Here is a 21,922-nt window from a genome sequence, read left to right on the forward strand (position 1 = left end):
GCAAATTTATTAATAGTGTGGAGTAAGATGTACCATGCAAAAAGTTACCTTTTCTACTGTTCTTTACCAGTGGCACCTCCTGAATCAAAGGCTTGGAAATGGAAGAGGCAGATGGATATGGAGGAGAGACAGGGGTGGTAGAGTGTGACGCCGTAAAGGTGTTTAACCTTCTTTTCCTCTGCCGCAGTGGAGGTGGAGGAGGGGGAAAAAGTGAAGGAAGAACAGTTGTAGAAGTAGCAGAGGAAGGAGGAGAGAGAGAGGTTGGATTGAGTGAGCAAGACACAGGAACAAGATTGAGAACAAATACAGTTTCTGACTGCTTGGTGAGGCTCTCCGGCTGCTCCACGGTTTGGCTCTCCGGCTGCTCCGCTGTGGAGGTTGCTAAAATACAAATTTACTTTGTACATAGTAACAGAGAAATATACATTTATTCTAAACAAAAACATTACTCTTACCTTTTGTTAAGATAAACTCATAAGCCCTCTGCATCTTCTCCAAAAAAAAATTTGGTGACAGGAGTGGGGTGCAGATGTGTGATAATATCTGCCACCCACTTATTTGAAGCCCTTTTGTCCTGTTTCCCAATAAATAAAATTGGCTTGTATCCGACAGCCTCAAGTTTCTGCACCTGAAATGAACAATAGCAGTTATCACACATTAGTTTGTTACACCCACTGAAGTATTAGAAACATCAGTACTGTTAAAGCAATTTTATCTAATGAAAAACAATGCAAGAAAATGAGATTAGATCATTAAGATTAGATCATTAAGATTATTTTAGAAGACACATTACTCTTTAACTGTATACAATCAATCATCAATATAAGGCCAGAGGTACTGCTACAGTTTCTGCCATTGCCATCATGACTTACTTAATACTTGACACAGAATACAATTTTGTAACTCTTTAGCAAAATTTATAAGTACAGATGGATTCTTCCATGTATGAAATAAGACTATGTTTGTAAAGGCCAGATCATGATATTCAGTATGTGAAAAACATGGCCTTTCAGTTTCACTTCACACTAATTTATGAAATATGAACTATTTTACTTACTGCAATACGGGAAGAATCAATTATACACCCAGCATTTCTGCTTTTAACCCTTTAAAGCCTGACACATTAAAACAATGGCAGAAAATTATATATTTTTGGAAATTAGATGTTTATTAAGCCTTGAATCAAAATCAAAAAAAAAAAAAAATTGCCAACTCATTTTGTTTATGATATATTTTTTGTATCACATTTGATACATCAGGCTTTTTGGGAACGTTTTGCTTACAACAGTGTAGATTTTAGATACAAAAAATCTATTATGCCTTTAACAGTTTGAAAACATAGAACATTTTAGGCAGTTTTTCTCTCTTTTTTTTTTTACATAGATCTTTTTTCCAGTCCTTTTATTTCACTTTGTGGTAGTCACGAAAGCAGTTTCTGTCTTTGTTCAGGCAAAGATGCACCTTACACTTCTCACAGTACACATGTGAGAAGTGATTGTTGGTGCAATGCTTGCATCTTTGTCGGGTTTCCCATGTTGGAAAATGATCCATGGCATCCCTTCTGACATCCAGGGACACACTGCAGCTTGACCTTTTACGGGGTGCTGATGGAGCTGCTTCTGGACAGGATAGTGGTCGGCCAACCTTTTTAGCCTTTCCAGCACTTGTGAGTGAAGTACCAACCAAAGCTTGAAACCTTCGCAGAGCCATGGTTTTCATCTTGGGGTCTAGCATCTTCTGGTCTCTTCTGTAGAGGTTCCGCGCATTGATGACTGCCACTGTAACAGTGTGCCACCAGATGTACATGTACCATCTTCGGGATCTGAAGCTGAATTTGTAAAGTGCAGACAGCATATCAAGGAGATCGACGCCTCCCATGAACTTGTTATATGCTTCAACGATGGCTGGTCTGGGAACCATTATGTGAGTTTTGGATTTGCGATCCCAGCGTTTCACATTTCCCACAGGTTCAATACCCACAAATGAAGAAATCAGGTTCACTGCTTTGTTGTCAAACCATCTTACAATGATGTTGTTGTCCTGGTTCACTCTGAAGTCCACTGACCCTCTTCCATGTTTCTTCATTTCCCTTTCATCCATCATGGTGCAGTTGGCCATCCTGTTCATCCGGATTGTGCCAATGTAGTGGATTTCTCTCTCCTTTAGGTGCTGCACCAGGGGAACTGATGTAAAGTAATTGTCTGCAAAGACCTTGTGATTTTTTCCTGCTGGAAGTGTTGATGTCATTTTCAGCACAACTTCTCCTGTAACACCCACTTCTGATTTTTCTCTGTCTTGATGTTCTGCACCTTGACAAACATCAAAGTCATAAAGAAAGCCACTTTGTCCTGCACGTCCCCACATCTTAAAACCCCATTTGTGTGGTTTTGCAGGCATGTAGACACGTAGATGAGATTTTCCCTTGAATGGCACCATAATTTCATCTACTGCATGACATTCTTCAGGAGGTATGCAAAGAAACTGTTCTCGCAGGTTTTGTAACCATGGCCTAAGCTTCCACAGTTTATCTTTCTTTGCATCATCAGAAACACCTGAAATTGTCCTGAAAGTGAATCAGTGTGAGCAATTTCAGAAACCGATCTCGAGACATTACATCACAAACTGCAGGAAGCTTTGTCTCCATCTCCCAATATGCTCTCACACAGGACATCTGTACTAACCCCATATGCATGTACATGCCTAGAACTTTCTCTATCTCTTTGGCAGTTGTGTTTACTGACTTGCCCTCTTTTTGTACGCTGTACAGATTTGTTTGTTCTGCCGTTTCCTGTAGCATTTCATCAGTGACAAACTGTTTGAAATACATGTATGGAGTCCAGTTACACCTGTCTTCTGTCCCTTCCTCATCAGATGCAATGAAATCGACAGATGGAGGTTGAAATTGTTTTTTTCTCCATCTGTATTCTTTCTTTTTTGCATTATCCTTCACCGACTGCTTTTTGAATGTGTCCTGTGTTGTTGGGACCTCAACTTCTATGCTGCTCTGGACTACACTTTCGACTTGATAATCTTCCTCATCACTGCTGTCTGAACTTCCATCATCATGCATGGCCTGAGGAATCCATTCCTCATCATCATCATCCTCCTCCTCTCTCTTCCTCTAACTGCTCTAGGTCACTTGAATTGCCATCCATTATTATGTCGATTACATTTTGAAGATGCTTTTTTTTTCTCTCTTCTTCCTCTAATCTTTTTGACATCTAAAAATACACATAAAAAATTGATTGATTCCAGCATATTGATTATAATTTTAGAGGAATTGTTACTGTAAAAATAACCTAAATGTATTGTAAGATGACATTGTGGTAGGCATATTGTAGATTACATAAAAAAAAATGTGACACGACTATTCAGGGATAAAGAACCTTATACCTGCAGTTTCAAATTTAATATGTGCATTTTTAACACAATATATATTTTAATATGGCATTTCAGTCATTAATTGCCATTAATTGAATCATCCCAATATTGTGTGTGTTTGCATTGTGGTAGTCATAAAGTAGATAACGTTACTACAATTTGACATTACTGTTTAGACATAAAGCACCATTAATACCTGCAGTATCAAATTTGATACAAAATTTCCAACACGATTTACTTGTAATTTAACGATTAAATTATTAAGTAATTATGCATTATTTCAATTCAGAAAGTGTTAAATTAATTATATCAGGCGCAATCCAATATTATTTTTTACCTTAACAACTTGAAATTAGCAGACCTGCCAACATGTACGCATTTTGCGTACCAGGTACGCATTTTGACCTCAAAGTACGCTGGTAAGATTTGTCATTCTATACTACGCAAAAACCCGGTGACTCCTCTGTGCACGCCTAGTACTCAAATCCAGCAAAAGAGTTCGATCAATCTGAGCGCTGGGTTCATTTCCCTAAATAGCAAGAGGGGATGATTTACAAATGCGTACAGCCTATCATTAAAAAGAGACTGCAACTCCCGCCGTCTGTGACTGAATTCTCAAGCGAGGACAATACAGCAGTCATGGTACTTCTGACACCTTAAGGTAAACGAGTATAAAATGTACAAGTAATGTTGAACAACAAATCTAAATAAAATTGAAATCGCTGATTATGAAAATGTGATGTGTGACTGACTGACAAGCGCGAGTCTGGAGAAACAGGCGTTTATTTATTTATTCTCACTGTTGAGAAACATATATAGCCTACATGTGTTGCGTTATTATGTTAATACTAACTAAAGTAACTAATTATGTTACATAGCCTACTTATTTTGTATGAAAACTAGCACATTAGTTACTTATGCATTTAACATGACCATTGTCTCAATGCTGCGCGAGCTCTCTCTCTCATAAACACAAACGCGTGCGCGCACAGAGAGGTAAAATGAAAATTGCCGTGTTTGGTTTAAAATTTGTTCTTGCTTGTGTTGTTTTTGTCAGAAAAGATTTTTAACTATCCACCCGTGTTTTTAAGATTCGGTAAATGACGGACGCTTTAGTTAACACAACCCCTCGTTATATGACTAACTTCTTGATATTCTTGAATACTCGATGCGTTTGCTCTTATTGGTCCTTTCTATTCATTGTCAACTGTTTTCTATAAATATGTTTGTATTGGCTAACCTTTTATTCAGCGAATGTTTGTCTTGTTTATAATTCAAAGACAGCAGAGAAACCCTTTTTTCTGTGGGATTTAGTATCATATTTGGATATTGGAATAATAAATTAAGTATTTTAAATGAATCACATGTAAACTCAATGTTTACTATTTTCTAAGGGTTTCTTAATTGTAGACTAGTTTTCATTACAAAACCTGTATGAACGACTCAACTGTCAGGTTAGTTGTATGTAAATATAGCCTTCTTGAAATTGCAAACAAAAAATTTTGTCCATATTAAATATATGAATGTGATTTACTTGTGGTTTGTATAAGCACACATTATGCAATGCAAGAATAATCATGAATTAAAAAAATGCTTTTGAGCAGGTGTAGTAAAATTTTTAATTGTGTCAAATAAAAAAAAACTTTAACAGTCAAAATTAAAGAAGATGGGTTTGTGTGCTTTGTGTATTGTATTATCAAAAATGTAAAAAATTACCCCCCCACAGCCTTTTAACCAAAGCTGAAGTGGTCGCATATGGAGCAGGTCCAGCGGAACTACTGATGAAGCTGCTGCCATCAAGGCCAGAAGATTTGAAACCTCTTGAGGGGAAGAACAGACCCTGCCTTGAATGAGGCTGCCATGTTTCAGATTTTCAGCATGCACTCTTAATAGAACCAAGCCTGCATTTGAGTTGAATCAAAGACTGCCCCAGGAAAGAAATTTGTTGGCTGGGGAGCAGAGAGCTCTTGCCAAAGTTAACTCTGAATCTTAAGTTCTCCAGATGACTGAGGAGCAGGGATTTATGACCATAGCTCCTGTCTCGGCTGGGCTAAAAGCAGCCAATCATCAATGTTTTTGAGTATGGGGATTCCCATCTTCCTCAGAGGGGAGAGAGCAGACTCTACGCACTTGATTTTCCTGTGTGTGTGGGGGTGTTACGATATTCGGCATCTGTCTTGTTGTTTGTTTTTGTGTGTGGAGTGTTTTTTTTTTTTTTTCTTTAAATGTCTGTGCAGGGATTGGTTGCTGTAGACAGAACATCATTGGCTGAGTCTGCAGCTGCTCCATTTAAAAGGGCGGCACTCTCAGAAGATGGCGAGCTCATTCTGGCGTTGGCCTGCTGGCCTGAGGAGCTCCGGATTCCTTCTCCTGTCAGCAGATTGCGAACCACTGTTCCTGTTTTTGTTTGAAGTGAACCAATTAAGTTTCTGTTTATGCTTTAGGAGCGTAGGGGTGTCCTGCCATTCATTTTGACTTTGTTTGCGATTCATTTTAGGGAGTGAGGGAAGTTGATCGTATTTTTGTTTCTTTTGTTAGGGTATTTATGTATTTTATTTGTAAGCTATGTTGTTTGTTGTTTTGGCCTTGGGGCACCCTGAAGCTATGGCTCCGAAGCTTTGTATTCCACCTTAATAAAGAGGATCAATGAGAATCAATGGTTCTTACTTAGGACAGTACTAAACAAAAAATAACATGCATTTTTTATTATCCCTCTTATTTTATTAAAATAATTCTCATTTTCACTGATTCTGCAAGGGGTTCACATACATGGCACTGTATACTGCAAAATGAAATCTTTTTAACATCCACATAAGAACATAATGACATTGACTGATGACCATTTCAGAACCTCTCTCCTCCAAAATCCGATCACAAATGTTGAATGTTCTCTGAAGGTGCACTCTCGCAGAATGCAAAGAACATATCTTTCCAGGTTTCTCAGGACAGGGAACTGGTGACTGTGTGAACGCCACCAATGCAGAAAGTTTTGTTCACTTCAAGCACAAGCACAGATGCGCTGATGACAAAGCATCTCGGGAGCAACCGGGTTATTGTAAGACCGCCCGCTCCCGCCTAAAGTACACTATAGTTACTGACCGCAATCCACCTTTCATTCAAAATGTAATCCCGTGCAGCAAGAAATCTTATCCAGGCAGGAGATGCACTCAGTGTGCTTGTCAGGCACAGGGAAGGAGACATATGCAACATATGGTCAGAAATATGCTCAGAAATTTTCTCTGTTCCTGTGGGAGAGCTATCGAAAGGGAACTTAAAGTTATTGCTCTGAAAGCAGAGGACTAAAGACACAATCTTACTAACTGCATATTAGTAAATATTACAGGGTTAGTTCACCCAAATTTCTCACCCTCATTTATTACTCACCCTCATGTTGCTCCACACCTGCAAGACCATAGTTCATCTTCGTTCATCTTACAGTAATTTAACCACCACTTTCAAGGTCCAGAAAGGTACTCATCGACTTTTTTAACAATGTCTTTAGTACCTTTCTGGACCTTGAAAGTGGTGGTGAAATTGCTGTCTATGGAGGAGTCATACAACTCTCAGATTTCATCAAAAATATCTTAATTTGTGTTCTGAAGATGAATGAAGGTCTTATGGGTGTGGAACGACATGAGGGTGAGTAATTTTCATTTTTGGGTGAACTAACCCTTTAAGACAAAAAAGATAAAACTAAAAACAATTTTAACTGATAAAACAAAACACTATTACAAATCACAAAACTGAGTGTCTGAGCAAACAAACAGACTGACAAAAACACAAAACAGTGCATTTCTCTTCTCAAACAGCACTAACTACACACTTCCTCTCTCAATCATGTCTCTCACTCATATATCATGGACTAGAGGGGTCTGTTTGGTTATCTTCCTTTGTGTATACCAGAACAAATAAATTCATACAGGTTTGGAACAACTTGTGTGTGAGTAAATGATGACAGAATTTTCATTTTTTGGGTGAACTATCCCTTTTAACTTGATGGAAGAAGTGGAAGTGAACAACTGCTGCTCATCCCACAATGGTTAAAGTCATGGAACTGAAATAGAACAAACCAAACCACAACTACCCACACAGCAGATGATCTTGGCCCTAATGTGACCTCAAACTGGAACTGCTGGCCTCCTGTCGGCAGTGACAACGCATCCTGTTAGCCAAAGCTGGGCCATGTGTGGCAATGATGCCACCGTATTGGTGAAGGGTTTGTGGCCCATACTAGTCCTGTGATTGTCTGGCCCAGATCAGGCTTGTGACCATGGCCACATTCGAAATTGGTATATGCATTTTTTTAAAAGAGTTCCTAATTTTTAGTTGTTAGAAAGAGTTATTTTTGGCAAATGTACTGAAAATATTTCATAATTAAGAGCAAGACATTTCTAAATTGCTATAATGAGGTTTATTTGCAGATAACAAAGCTCACACTAGTGGTCTTCAGATCTTTTTATTTGAATAAAAAATATTTTTATTGATTTTCATAAACCTTATTAAACTTTGTTCAATTTCTTACACACTAAAGTCCATTATGTTATCCAAATATCATCCATATAACAATTAATTTCTTAAAACTATAAACACTATTCTTGTATTTCACAGCTCTAAACATAAATATGAAAAACCTACAGAGCATTGCAGCAATACAAGACAGGAAACTTAAAAACTCTCATTGCGTTTATTGCTTCTATGAACTACAATAATGTTTTAACTATATAATTTGACTAGAAATATGTGAAGGAATAGGAATATGTGAATTTATAGAGAGAAAGATACACAGGAGGAGTGAGACAAATTCAATTCAATTGATTTGTATTGCATTTTCACAATTCATGTTTCTTCAAAGCATATATACATATACAGTTTGTAAGTACCTTACAATCCCCCAGTGAGCATGCCAGTGGTGACATTAGAAAGAAAAAGGGAAAGCGTATACAAAGCATACATACAAATATGTAATTCAGCCACATAGTATTAACAATAGTAATGACTAAGTTGTTGGTCAACAAACTATAATTTTTACTTTAATTACAATGACTTGTAATAAATCACTGGGGTGTTTTATCTCTCATTCTGCAGCATTTGTAAATCAGCACGACTGTCACTAGCAGATATGGACAAGCTGCCAGTACAGAACTGAGTATGTTGAGGACAGAGATCTGAGAGTCTGAATGAGACCCTGAAAAAGAGACACACAAGCACTTTATCATGCACTATATCTGAACGAGGACATACGAAGACATAAATCACTCACAGTTTAATTGACTCTCACCTCTGACTGAGATCCAGCTCTTGGGCGACTCTCCTCTCTCTGGGTGTTTGCAGTAGTAGAAACCCTCATGTGACTTTGAGACAGTAGGGATGATCATCTCTGTAGTTTGATTCTGGATGAGTGATCCATCTTTATAGAAGTCAGCACTGAGGATTGATGGGCTTGTATATGGATATAAACAGCGTAGAGTCAGATTATCTCCTTCAGTCACAGGATGAACAGGACTCTCCAGAATCACACCAACTACAGAAACACAGGAAACGCAATGTTTGCAAATAGAGTAGCTGACTGCATTGTGAAGCTTTCACTGTTGTGCTGATGACACTTAATTTCCTCATATATTTCCAAACTATTGGACCAAACATATATAACTGATACATTGTCTTCTAAAGTTAATAACTTGGGTGTTATGTTTGATAGCAGTCTTTCTTTTTTGAACATAATTAAATTGTTAGTGTTAACAGCCATTTTTCACCTATATTGGCAAATTATGACATGCTGTCTGCTGGTGAAAACTTAATTCATACGTTCATGACCTCAATATAAGACTATCGTAATGCTTTGTTGGATAGATGTCACAGGCTCTACGAGCTCCCTTACTAGATCCCAGAAATATGATCACACCAGCCCAATTTTATCACCTCTACATTTGCTTCCTGTCTGAATGTAAAATTCTGCTTACTTGCAAGATCGAGTTTCAGAGTACTTATGTGATTTGAGCAACCTGTGCCAAGTGACTGCTGTGACTTAATGATTAATTGACTGCAACAGAGTCCTGCATGGGTCCTGTTAGTAACCCCCACCCAAATTATGGCGTAAAATGGAAGTTGCGATACTCTTTTCTTCCCTATTGTTACTTATCCATGTAAACAGCTTCTCAAACTAGAAAAATGTAGGGCGGATAGTTCATAATCGTATGTTTTTATATTTCAGTGTTTCTGACTGCACTTTTCCTTTTGTAATAATGACACACGGGCTGTTCACATGAATAATGGTCCAAACCATTAGATAAATCAGCTTATAGGTTTAAAAAAATACATGGTCATCTAGTCAGGTCATGCTAGGCTCAAAATAGACTAATGCGATTTGTGAAATCTTTCACAGTACAGTTTTGGGCTTTTAACTTTTCTTTGAATTCTTAACTTCATGATTTTGATTTGTGAAATCTTTCACAGTAGCTACTGTTTTGTCCAGTTATCCTTTTCCTGAGTCCTTAACATCCTATTCTGATTTGCAAATATTACACAGTACAGTTTTGGTTTTTCCTTGAATCCTTAGCTTCACGATTTTGATTTGTGAAATCTTTCACAGCAGAGTTTTGGTCTATTGACACTTCCTTAGTACAAGTCCTTAACATCATTATTCTGATTTCACAATTTTTCACTTAAGCAAAACTGTACTGTCACACATCAGAATACTGAAATTGAGGATTTAAGGAAGGATTAACAGACCACAGCTGTACTGTGAAAGATTTCGCAAATCAGAATAATGGGATTTGAGGATTTAAGGAGGGGTTAACATACCAAAACTGTACTGTGAAAGACTAGATTTTTTAATTTATAAGCTGATTTATCTAATGGCTTGGACTGTTATTCAGTGGCTTGTGTCATTATTACAAAAGAAAAAGAGAAGAAACACAACAGTGAGAAACACATCAATGTGACAATATGCGATTGTCATTGACAATTTTTTCACAAATCAGGCTCAAACTAAAAGTGATTTTGTCTTAACGTGGTCTGCGTATTTATTGAAAATAGATATTAAACATTAAGAATGAATATTTTTCACATTCCTGACTAGTGGACTTACCAAAGGTTTGATGGACAAAAGCTTAGCTTGACACTGGTTTCAGTCTACTAAGTGACCAAATTTTGGAGCTATACACATTATAAAATTAAGAGTTACCATAAAAAAAAAAAAAAAAAAAATCAGACTGAGGCACCGCGTCAACTGTCTACAACATGCGCACTGTAGATTTATTGCAAAACAAATAGTAGAGCCTACCCAAAGTTATGAATATTCTGAATTTTGAATAGAAAAAAAAATGAAACCCACGCATCCCTAATACTGTTCCAATGCGACTGTTTCTAATCGCCATCGCCAAAAAGGAACCAATGAGAACCAAACTAAAAGTCCATGAAACACTAAACTGAAACAAGACTGCACTTTACATTATTCCCCCATCCCAAAAACATAATAGTCAACAGTGCAGTGGAGGAAGGGAGCAGCCAGAGAGGAGACGATGGAGGAAGAAGCCATGGAGGAGTTGATGGAATCAGGTGCCAGGGAGCAGATGATGGAGATATATTTCTAACAAATGTGACCTTTACATGCTAATATAACCTTTTTTAAAATGTTAAAATTGTGTCTCCTAGCCCAGTCTCATATTCAGAGATTAATATTTGTTGTCATTTGTAGGTTGATTTCCAAGGTAAATACTAGCACTATTAACCAATTGCAAGAGTTAGAATGTTATTGATGAAACACATGTAGTAAGGTTGATTCAGTCATATAAAAAATAATATCTGACTTGAATAAAATCAGTTAATTCACATGTTATAACATGAAGCACATTATAACTGACGTGATGAGACAGTTTGAGTGAACCAGCTGAATGTCCAGCCTGTAGAGGAGCCGTTAAGCTCACAGATCAGAGTCACTGGATCTCCTTCAGTCAACCACTTCTGAGGAGAAACACTTAAAACTGCTCTGGGATCTGAAATTGAGAAATCACTCATTAATAACATGTTGAACTTGTGTGTGTTTATGAAGAGATGATCAAACTCACCTGATACTGTCAGTGTAACTTCATCACTGAGTTGTGAGCTGTGTCGTGATCCTTCAGTCTCTGTTCCATTACAGAAGTATTTACCAGCGTCAGACTCAGAAACAGACCTGAATGTGAGTTCCTGTAGTTCACTGATAACTCTGGTTGAACCTTCTTTATACCAGCTGTACCTCCAGCTAGTGACTCCTTCAGCATCAATGTCACATCTGAGAGTGACTGAGTCTCCTCTGAATACATGATGATCAGGTTTAATGGTCACTTTGGGTTTTGGTGTTTCTGCATAATGACAGCAATTCACAATGATGACAATGTGCTGTTTTTACTGCATGAACATGGTTTCTTGATTGTAAAACATGCTAAATCAGGTTAGACTTTAGTGTTGTTCTCTATACATGGGTTTCAAAGACGTCACTTCCGCTATGCCCGCCGCCATATTTGGGACCAGTCACAGCTGCGCGTCCTGTTTAAGTCTATGGTGACAGCAGCTACAAATACCAGAGGAAGGCCAACAAAACGCTCTCAGAAGGTTCACAACAAATTTACAATATATCTGGGATATGTGGTGCTGTTAGCCGTTTCAACAGTCGTCAGAACTACAAATTTATTTGATTTATTTGAAAATATTGTGAATTCTAGTTGCTGTGTTTCGGCGTGTTGTTACAGGATGAACAAATTCACGACACCAGCTGACTACATTACTTAGTTCAAGTATGCGTGCATGATTTTGTGCAAATATAAGTTGTAATTTTATGTATATCTTGTATAAATATATATGAATTACCATATATAGGATGTGTCCCGTTGAGTTAATTAACCTTCTAGCAAAGCGCTTCAGTTTACGGGTGTTCATTCAGTGCGCGCAGCTCAAATAATACTGTTATCAAAATGAGATGATTTGAGAAAAAAAAATCTGTTATTGTTCATGATCCTTATTATTAATCAAACTATGTGTTGATGAAAATAATACTAGAACAATATAAGAGCTAGTTATTAAACATAATGCATTCATTTTCTAAAAGAAATATTAAAGTTTAATATTACTGTGTAGTAACGTTAAACATTTTAATGACTTAATCATTGCTGTTTGAGCTGCGCACGCTGAAGCTGAAGATAATAAAAAACCCATAAACTGAAAGTTAATTAACTCATCGGAACACATCCTATATAAAATAATCCAGATATTAATACAAAATAAAAATATTACAACTAGCATTTGCACAAAATCACGCACAGATGAACTTGAAGTAACGTCATTGAAACCCCGAAACACAGCAAATAAGCCCAAATAATTCACAACGTTATTTTACAAATATATACGATTATAATATCATGTATAAGAAGAAGACAGTCCCAATCATATTAATGTTTTGTCTTACTTTTTGAGCGCTCGCGCTGAAGCTATAGATGATCATCAGCTCTGTGGGTTATTTACCTCAACGAAACACATCCTTTATGAGAATAATCAGATATTTATACTTAATAAAATTAATAAGTTTTATCTGTACAAAATGACGCGAATGCACAAGTGAAATTTGAACAAGTTATGTAATCAATGTAATCAAACTCAGTCGACGCGCTCTTACCACAACAACACGCTGAAACAACAACACAGAGAATTCACAACATTTTATTACAATAGTGTTCTCGTTATAATGTTATGTAAATGACAGTCCCAGCAGTTATTAATGTTGTGCATTGCTGTTTGGCTGCCAGTGGTGTGGTCCCTTCTAAATGAAGCCAATAATTCTGCGATCTAACTCCTTTGGGATCAAATAAATTTGTAGTTCTGACGACTGTTGAAACAGCTAACAGCACCACATATCCAAGATATATTATAAACTTGTTGTGAACCTTCTGAGAGTGTTTCGTTGGCCTTCCTCTGGTAATTGTAGCTGCTGTCACCATAGACTTTAACAGGGCGCGCAGCTGTGACCGGTCCCAAAGATGGCGGCGATAGAATACAGTGACGTCACATGAAACCCATGTATACCTGGGTGTTGTTCAGGTACAGCAGTTTATGTTCAAATTTTGATGTTAGATAAACTAGTATTGTTATGACCAGTAGGTGTTGCTGTCACCAAACCAATGAGAACTACAACCTATTTTCAATAGGAAAAAGTGTTGCATCATATGCATTATAACTTTTCAGTAACACATCAACTTTGTTAGGCTTGGCTAATGGTGGACAGTGCTGTGAAAAACAGTTAACATGTTATACTTCAGAATAGTAAACAATAATCAATCTCAAAGACTTAATCTCAAGACTCAAGCATTATAGACCATATTTGTGAATAACTTGAAGAAGAAGAAAGTCATATACATTTGAAATTTTCATTTGAAAGTGAACTAATGCTTTAACAGAGATGGGAATCACTGTTAGACATTTCTGTAATTTCTACAGTTATTTACCATATATCACCTAGTATTATACTGCTAATTCGATCTCTTTACAGTTAATAACTGTGATTCCCTTTGCATTATGGGAATTTTCTGTGACGTCAAGCACCACATACAGTGATTTACTGTATTTTTAAAATTTGCAGTATACTACTGTATTTGCTGTAACGGATCCTCTGGCTCCATTCCGTCGTGTTTTTTATTTTCCTATTTTTGTACATTTGGTTTGACATGTTTCGCCTCACACCGTGTGTCTACAACGCTAACAGCCCGCGGCTGTCTATATTGGACACACCGGACCTTTACAAAATGCAAACCTTGTGTCAGAAATAGCGCGAGCGCTTGGACTCGGAGTACTGTACATATAACGGGGCATCATACTGTCTCTGTCTGGGATTTGTCGTGTCGCGACGGAGCATTCAGTGCAAACAGTGAATGAATTGGGTTCTGACTTTTGTTGGATCGCGTCGTTCGCGTCCGAGGTAGAGACGGAATCAGCGTGGCAGCGCCACAGTCTGCGGCTCATGGTGTACCGATGCACCCCATGAAGACTTCTCCCCGAGAGAGAGAGACCAGCAAGCAAGGTAAGAAAAAAAAACTTTACCACGGCAAACTGCGTTAACGTTTCATTTGACAAAAGATTTTGTTAGATTATGGAATTTAATATTTACTGCAATTTATGTATGCGTGTTTTAAAGGTCTCAACTGCACCAAAGCGCCGGTGACTGCTAGCAAGATTTCTGAGGTAAGTTTAGCTGTAACGTTACTTGAAATCATATTGTTACTTAAATGTCCTAACAAAAGCAATGTTTTCTGCCTATGTTATTGTAATACTGGTTTAAAAGCGCGCCACAGCGACATTTTGCGGGCCACAAAGTTAATTGTCATTGTCAGTAGTATAGCTGAAGCACAGTTAATGCAGTCACTAGCATTGTTGAATTAGCAATGTGTGAAGCAAGCAGTGGATCCACTGGTGCAGACTAGCTAACATTATAAATTTGCTAACTTTTGATCAAATTAGTGACTTTGCATCATGTCTAACATTTTATTTATTACATAGCAAATGAAGCAATCAGAAGATGGACCATTTTCTATGTTATGTCTCACCAGATTACATTTATCCAGGTAAGCACTGCAGTAGAACTCTCACAAAATCATTCATACCAAATTTAGCATTCTAAACAACTTTAGTTTATACTTTTGAATTATTTTGATCTTTTATTAGGCCGAAGACTCTACCATTGCAGTCCCGACTGACCAGGAAGGTCCTAATATCAGCGCACAGGTGGGTTAAGTACTGTAGGGAGGAGAAAAATCATCACATAGTGATTTCTTGCATGCGTCTTACTGTTTATTTGTCTTAAACAGCTTCCCCTTCACTGCAGACAAGCTGAAATTGGCCAAATGTCGATTGCAGTCTCTCTCTCTATGGATCTCAGCATTTTTGGACAGAATTTAGGATATGTAAGTATTAAAATTTAATCTGGCATAATTTAATTTACAGTTCAGCTGAAATTTTTGAATATGCTATTGACAAAAATATGTTACCTATATATATATATATATATATATATATATATATATATATATATATATATATATATATATACACACATACTTAAAGGGTTAGTTCACCCAAAAATGAAAATAATGTCATTTATTTCTCACCCTCATGTCGTTCCACACCTGTAAGACCTTCATTCATCTTCAGAACACAAATTAAGATATTTTTGATGAAATCCAATGTCTTAGTGAGGCCTGCATAGCCAGCAATGACATTTCCTCTCTCAAGATCCATTAATGTACTAAAAACATATTTAAATCAGTTCATGTAAGTACAGTGGTTCAATATTAATATTATAAAGCGATGAGAATATTTTTTTGTGCGGCAAAAAAACAAAATAACGACTTATTTAGTGATGGCCGATTTCAAAACTCTGCTTCAGGAAGCTTCGGAGCATTATGAATCTTCTGTGTCAAATTATGATTCGGATCGAGTGTCAAACTGCTGAATTCACGTGACTTTGGCACTCCGAACCGCTGATTCGACACACTGATTCATAACGCTCCGTTGCTTCCTGAAGCAGTGTTTTGAAATCGGCCATTTTTGTTCTGAAAATGAATGAAGGTCTTACGGGTGTGGAACGGCATGAGGGTGAGTAATAAATGACATTTTTTTCATTTTTGGGTGAACTAACCCTTTAAGTTATAGTAAAAAAAAAAAAAGTTTAAAAATGGAGGTTAAAAATTATTTGACACTAATATGGAATTCTCTCTCTCTCATTCTCATGTTTTTATATAGTGTTAGAGCCGGGATCTCCTCTGAAGGACTGAGTACATTTGTGTTCGTGGACACAATCTTTGGAGAAGTTCATTTATTTCCAAAGGTGGACAAAAACAGTGTGTTGTCTTCTTTTTTTTTTTTTTTTTTTATGAATTTAGAGGAGAACATTGATAATAAGAAGAAATGTTTCTTGAACAGTCTTCTTTCAAAAACATTAAGACACTTAAGTGCTTTTGGCCACTAGTGTACATTAATCAATTTTTGAATGATTTTGAAAGTGGGGTTATGTGTCATGTTTCCTAATGAGATTGAGAAAATAACTGTTTTGTCCTGTGTTGGACATTTCATTTTTGACTGCTTAAAAATGTATTTATATTTTGCAGTTTTATGAATGTAATTTTTGATATTTAATTATAATATTTTTTGACAATAAGCTAAACAACCATTGACTTTACATCATTTTTATGTCATTTTATATTTTTAACACATCCTTTCCAGCATTGGCAGACTGTTTATTTTGTGATATATATGCAATGTTTTAAATAAAAAATAAAATGATATTTTGGAATAATTTTGTGTGAATTGTATCTCAGTAGTACTTAATTAAATTAATTCTATAATTAATTCTATATAAAAATTATGAAATCTATATTTAGGACAAATAATTACAGTAGTGTACTGATTACCTGGGTTTTTTACAGTAATTGCACCGCATTACATAATTACAGTACCATGTAGTTACTGTAAAACTGAAATACGGTGATAGTACTGTAAATCTTAATTACAGTAACTTACTGGCAACAGTGTTGCCAGTAAGTTACTGTAAAAACCCCTTGAAATGTCTAACAGTGAATAACTGAACTTGTTAAAAAGGCAATAATTTATTTGTAAAAATAAATTTGTATTTGTATTTATAATCCTACAAATGTAACACTCATATTTATCATCTGGTTTGAAACAATTAGTGTGGATGAAATATATAAATCAAATATAAATCACCTGCAGTGTGTCCACAGTGGATGTTTAAAATCAGCACTAAAAACACAAAGAGAAAAACTCATTACAGTGTAAGCTGATAAAACTGTTTTATACATCAGACATGTTATAACAGTATATTTTTCTTTGCTTGTGGAACACCATTTTATGCTTAAATGTTCTCAAATGTTCTCATTTTGGTTTGTCTAATTTGTCTAGAACTAAAGTCACCTGTACAAGTGCATATGATGATTTGGTGAAAATATGATGTAACATAAGTACATATAAAATTTAATTACAAAGATTTGTACAAATGTCCAGCTTAATTTGTCCAGAATAGGTTTCGAGTGGTTTTAAGTTTAAGGAACCTGAGATAAAAAAAAAAAAAAAAATAAAAAAAAAAAAAAAAAAAAAAACACATTCGCCACTCTGAATGAGGATCAGATGTCGTAGCTGCGTCGGAGAGAGAGGGCTATTGTCCTCTGATATTCCCTCTGATCAATGCTTTCCTGGGTCACGCAATGGACTCAAGTGGAATACTCCACCCTGTCCTGTGCATGTGTGGCTGGATGATTGAGAATGAAGAGCTTAGGAAGCATGGAAGGCAGACTGCCAAAATCTGCTTCAAAAGTCAGGGGGTTTGTGGGGATTCCCCAGGTGGAGTGTGTAATTGCAAAGTGCCGGCCATCCAGCGCTTGTGCGATGACGGCAGCTCTGGATGCTAAGCCTCACAGTGCCGCTGGACAGGCCACCTCTGCCTTGCATGTGACAGCCGTCCTGCAGGCCAAAGCACTCAAGGGTTGTTCTGAACCAGGGTTAATGCAGGAGCTGTGCACGGTAACTGACCCTGCCCTCCGGCCGATAAAAGTCACGGTGCAGGCCCTTGGCCAGACGCACATGACATGCAATTAAAAAAAATTTAATTGTGCGCACGATTTACTATTTCGTTCCCTCGAATTATAAATCATGTGCATGATTTATAAATCAAGGGAACGAAATAGTAAATATTTAACCTACTATTTTTTTCATGCATGTAATGTCCAGGGCTCCGTAATTTCCCCCATATGTCGGCTTTTTTTTTTCTTTTTTTCAAAAGTTATTTGAAATATCTAAGTAAACACTTTACTTGCATTTAACATGTTTTTTATGTATATAAAATTACTTTTGTAAATTTTATTTGATGCAGACACCAAAATGGTGACATCTCATCTTTCACCCATATATAACCACAGGACTGAATTGAAAGTAAAAAAAAAAAAAATTAAATAGAGCATTGAAAAATATGCTAAAAAATTAAACATGAGAAAAAGAAAACATTTTTGTTGCATTGTTTCTATATGACATCAGTCCATTTATTCTGGAAACACTCTGGGACTGGATTTTGGAATCCAGCACCTTGAAGTTTCATGTGTTGGATAAAGGCGTCTCTCATATGCATAAATATAATGTAATGTAACATCCAATGACATATAGAGGAAGAATAAATATAGAGAAAATAATAATACTCACAGAGCACAAGAAGAAGTTGACTAAGCTCCATACTGACCCAATAGTCTGTGTTAAAACCTCAAGACTTCATCTACAGTAAGTAGTGAAAACTGCTTGTTTATCAGAAACCACACCACAAGTATTGCATAACTTATCCAGGGTTTAGGTCTACACAGGGGTGGATCTAGAAAATTATTTATAGGGTGGCAAATTGGTGGCATGAGGTCTATGTCATATACATCAGAGATATTTTAATATCCTGATGCATCCAAGCTTTATAATGGCAGTGAACAGGCATCACGTGTATGAGCTGAAGAAAGTGCTTCCATATTCATATACTGCCTTCCGTATTCAACATACAAAGAAAGTGTAAAACTCTTGCAGTTCAAAAGTGTGTTTATGATGGATGGATGTGGATGGAGGCACTTTCAGCTCATTCTTGTGACCCCTGTTCACTGCATTTTAAAGCTAGGATGTATCAGGAGGATATTTAATAATATATCACTGATTGTGTTCATTAGAAAGAAGAAAGTCATATACATTTGAAATTTTCATTTGAAAGTGAACTAATCCTTTAACAGAGATGGGAATGTCTGTGTGTGTTCACCCAGAACATCCTATCAACCACATACTCTCACACACACACCCTATCAACCACATACTCACTCACACACACACACACACACACCCTATCAACCACATACTCTAGCAACTGCAGGCCAAGAGCCAAGCAACCATCCAGAATCTCCTCACAACACTTTAGCAAATACCCAGAACATCTATCTATTCTGACCTTAACAAGACTTTAAATTGGCTTTATGACAAGTCAGCATAAATTTGTCTTTCAAACTTTTCAATCTAGTTATTGTTTTTCTTGATTGCTAACACACAATTCCTAACATCATTCAACATTTTCTCACAACTATAAACACAATCTCGAAACTATACATCAACTTGCACAAACCTCAAACTTCCAGGTTAAAATATGTTCTAGTCAAAAACTTATTCTCTTCTGACAAAATCAAATGCACCACAATACAGTAGCCTTTACTGTCAATTACAGTACAGTAAAAAAAAAAAAAATAATTCAGCATCCTCTGCACATTTGGACAAATTTCATTACAGTATACCATTCTATATCAGTGTATTGGTCTTCTGACACAAGACTATATCCCTAGGCAGTCATTTCTTAGTTTTGCAAAAATACAGTACACATAAAAAATGGCTACAAAGAAAGTTGACAATCACAAGTTTGAGGGTGTTACAACATGTGCTCCAGTTTACTGTAGAATAGTGAAATTTCCCTCATCTAAAGTAGTCCTACTGATACTGTGTACAGTAATTATACTGTATGTGTAAGTTTAAAACACTCGTAAATGATTCTTTCAGCTCTCTCTCAGATTTTGACTGGTGTGTCATCAGTTTCGCTATCTAATGTTGTCATTTTAAATGTTTTGAGAAATGTGTCTTTGTTTTGAGAACTGAACGAATCGTTTGGGAAACTGGGCCAACTGAATCACTTAATGTGTTAGCAATTGAGAAAAATAAAATACATTTAGATTCGTACCTAACTCTGCTATTAGTTTCTGTGATCGGGATCTTCTTATTGATTTCATGTTATTGTTTCGTCACATGGCAAAAAGACCTTTATCCATGATAAAAGTGGAGTGGGCGGTTGGAGAATCAGCTCGCCAAAACATTACGAAATTAATCTCAGACATATTCGGATGGTACTACATTTCTCAGAGGACTTTTGAGTTAGCTGAGAAGCAGTACTTTTCTGATTCACGAGCAAATGGAATAACATTTCATAAGTGAACATGGCTGCGCTGTGTTTTTGACTCACAAGAACCGGTTCATAAGAGTCATTTGTTAATGAAGCTGTCTACACTGGGCATGCTGCGTGTGCGTGCAACCATTATGCAGTTTATTGAAAGACGTGTTTTCTTGCCATTATTTTGCTTTACGATTTTTTAGGTCATCACATTGAAGCGCTGCTGCAGTACTTGAAACACTGCTTACATTTATATATATTATTCTTTGATAATTCTGGGGTGGCAAAGCTTTTTCTTAGGGTGGCAATTGCGACCCTGTGCCACCTAGATCCGCCCCTGGGTCTACGTAAAAAAAACCCAATGGTGAATTAAAATAACCCAAAAGTAGCCTATTGGCCATATCCCAAATATCAAAACTCAAATATTCCATGCATATGTCATGCTATGGCTGTACGAAGCACATGACGAAGACGGAGACTACAACAGTCTTATAATCCACAAGGCAAACTCAGGAGAACGTTGGACAAAACACAACCACATATAACACTGAAAGCACAGAACAAAGAATTGAATGAACTGAGGGCTAATATTAAAGGGACTTTGCTAATACACAGAGAGAAATAATTAACGTAACAAGGAACACCTGCATAACTCAATCAGCAACCATAGAGACAAAACACTGGCAAACAGGAACTGAACACAATGAACAAATAAAATATAAAATATTTCAATACAAGCATTTCAGTAAAATATAATTTATGCAAAAGGTAAAATCTTTAACGATTTACTTTAATGATTACTGTATAATTATTTAAAGGTGCCCTAGATAATTATTTAAAGGTGCCTTTTTTCACAAGATGTAATATAAGTCTAAGGTGTCCCCTGAATGTGTCTGTGAAGTTTCAGCTCAAAATACCCCATAGATTCTTTTTAATTAATTTTTTTAACTGCCTATTTTGGGGCATCATTAACTATGCACCGATTCAGGCTGCGGCCGCTTTAAATCGTGCGCTCCCTGCCCCCCCGAGCTCGACTATAATACAGTGCACAAAGTTCACACAGCTAATATAACCCTCAAATGGATCTTTACAAGATGTTCATCATTCATACTGCATGCATGCGTCGGATCATGTGAGTATAGTATTTATTTGGATGTTTACATTTGATTCTGAATTAGTTTGATAGTGCTCCGTGGCTAAAGCTAACATTACACACTGTTGGAGAGATTTATAAAGAATGAAGTTGTGTTTATGAATTATACAGACTGCGAGTGTTTAAAAATGAAAATAGCGACGGCTCTTGTCTCCGTCAATACAGTAATAAATGATGGTAACTTTAACCACATTTAACAGTACATTAGCAACATGCTAACGAAACATTTAGAAAGACAGTTTACAAATATCACTAAAAATATCATGTTATCATGGATCATGTCAGTTATTATCGCTCCATCTGCCATTTTTCGCTGTTGTTCTTGCTTGCTTACCTAGTCTGATGATTCAGCTGTGCACAGATCCAGACGTTAATACTGGCTGCCCTTGTCTAATGCCTTGAAC

At 36.6% G+C, this 21,922-nt stretch overlaps 2 protein-coding genes and 1 long non-coding RNA gene across 3 annotated transcripts; 1 reads left to right on the forward strand and 2 right to left on the reverse strand.

The window, feature by feature from the left end:
• Positions 1–1,084: 1,084 nt before the first annotated feature.
• Positions 1,085–2,519, reverse strand: LOC125278797 (piggyBac transposable element-derived protein 3-like). The gene has a single exon (XM_048208134.1). The coding sequence runs from the start codon at positions 2,434–2,436 to the stop codon at positions 1,402–1,404; it is 1,035 nt and encodes a 344-aa protein (XP_048064091.1). The 5' UTR covers positions 2,437–2,519; the 3' UTR covers positions 1,085–1,401.
• Positions 2,520–7,904: 5,385 nt separating this feature from the next.
• LOC125278813 (Fc receptor-like protein 2) lies at positions 7,905–11,880 on the reverse strand. Its single transcript, XM_048208146.1, has 5 exons — positions 11,875–11,880; positions 11,448–11,760; positions 11,236–11,375; positions 8,660–8,960; positions 7,905–8,566 (listed from the first exon to the last, which is right to left on the reverse strand). Exons 1-5 carry the CDS (start codon positions 11,878–11,880, stop codon positions 8,436–8,438), a joined length of 891 nt encoding a protein of 296 aa, XP_048064103.1. The 3' UTR covers positions 7,905–8,435.
• A 1,437-nt stretch (positions 11,881–13,317) lies between these two features.
• On the forward strand, positions 13,318–18,799 carry LOC125278660. The gene is made up of 6 exons (XR_007187199.1): positions 13,318–14,428; positions 14,543–14,589; positions 14,905–14,969; positions 15,070–15,129; positions 15,213–15,308; positions 16,147–18,799. It is a non-coding gene; the product is annotated as an uncharacterized LOC125278660 (long non-coding RNA).
• Positions 18,800–21,922: the final 3,123 nt, after the last annotated feature.

This window comes from Megalobrama amblycephala, linkage group LG11 (assembly GCF_018812025.1).
Source record: "Megalobrama amblycephala isolate DHTTF-2021 linkage group LG11, ASM1881202v1, whole genome shotgun sequence".
NCBI classification, from domain to species: Eukaryota; Metazoa; Chordata; class Actinopteri; order Cypriniformes; family Xenocyprididae; genus Megalobrama; species Megalobrama amblycephala.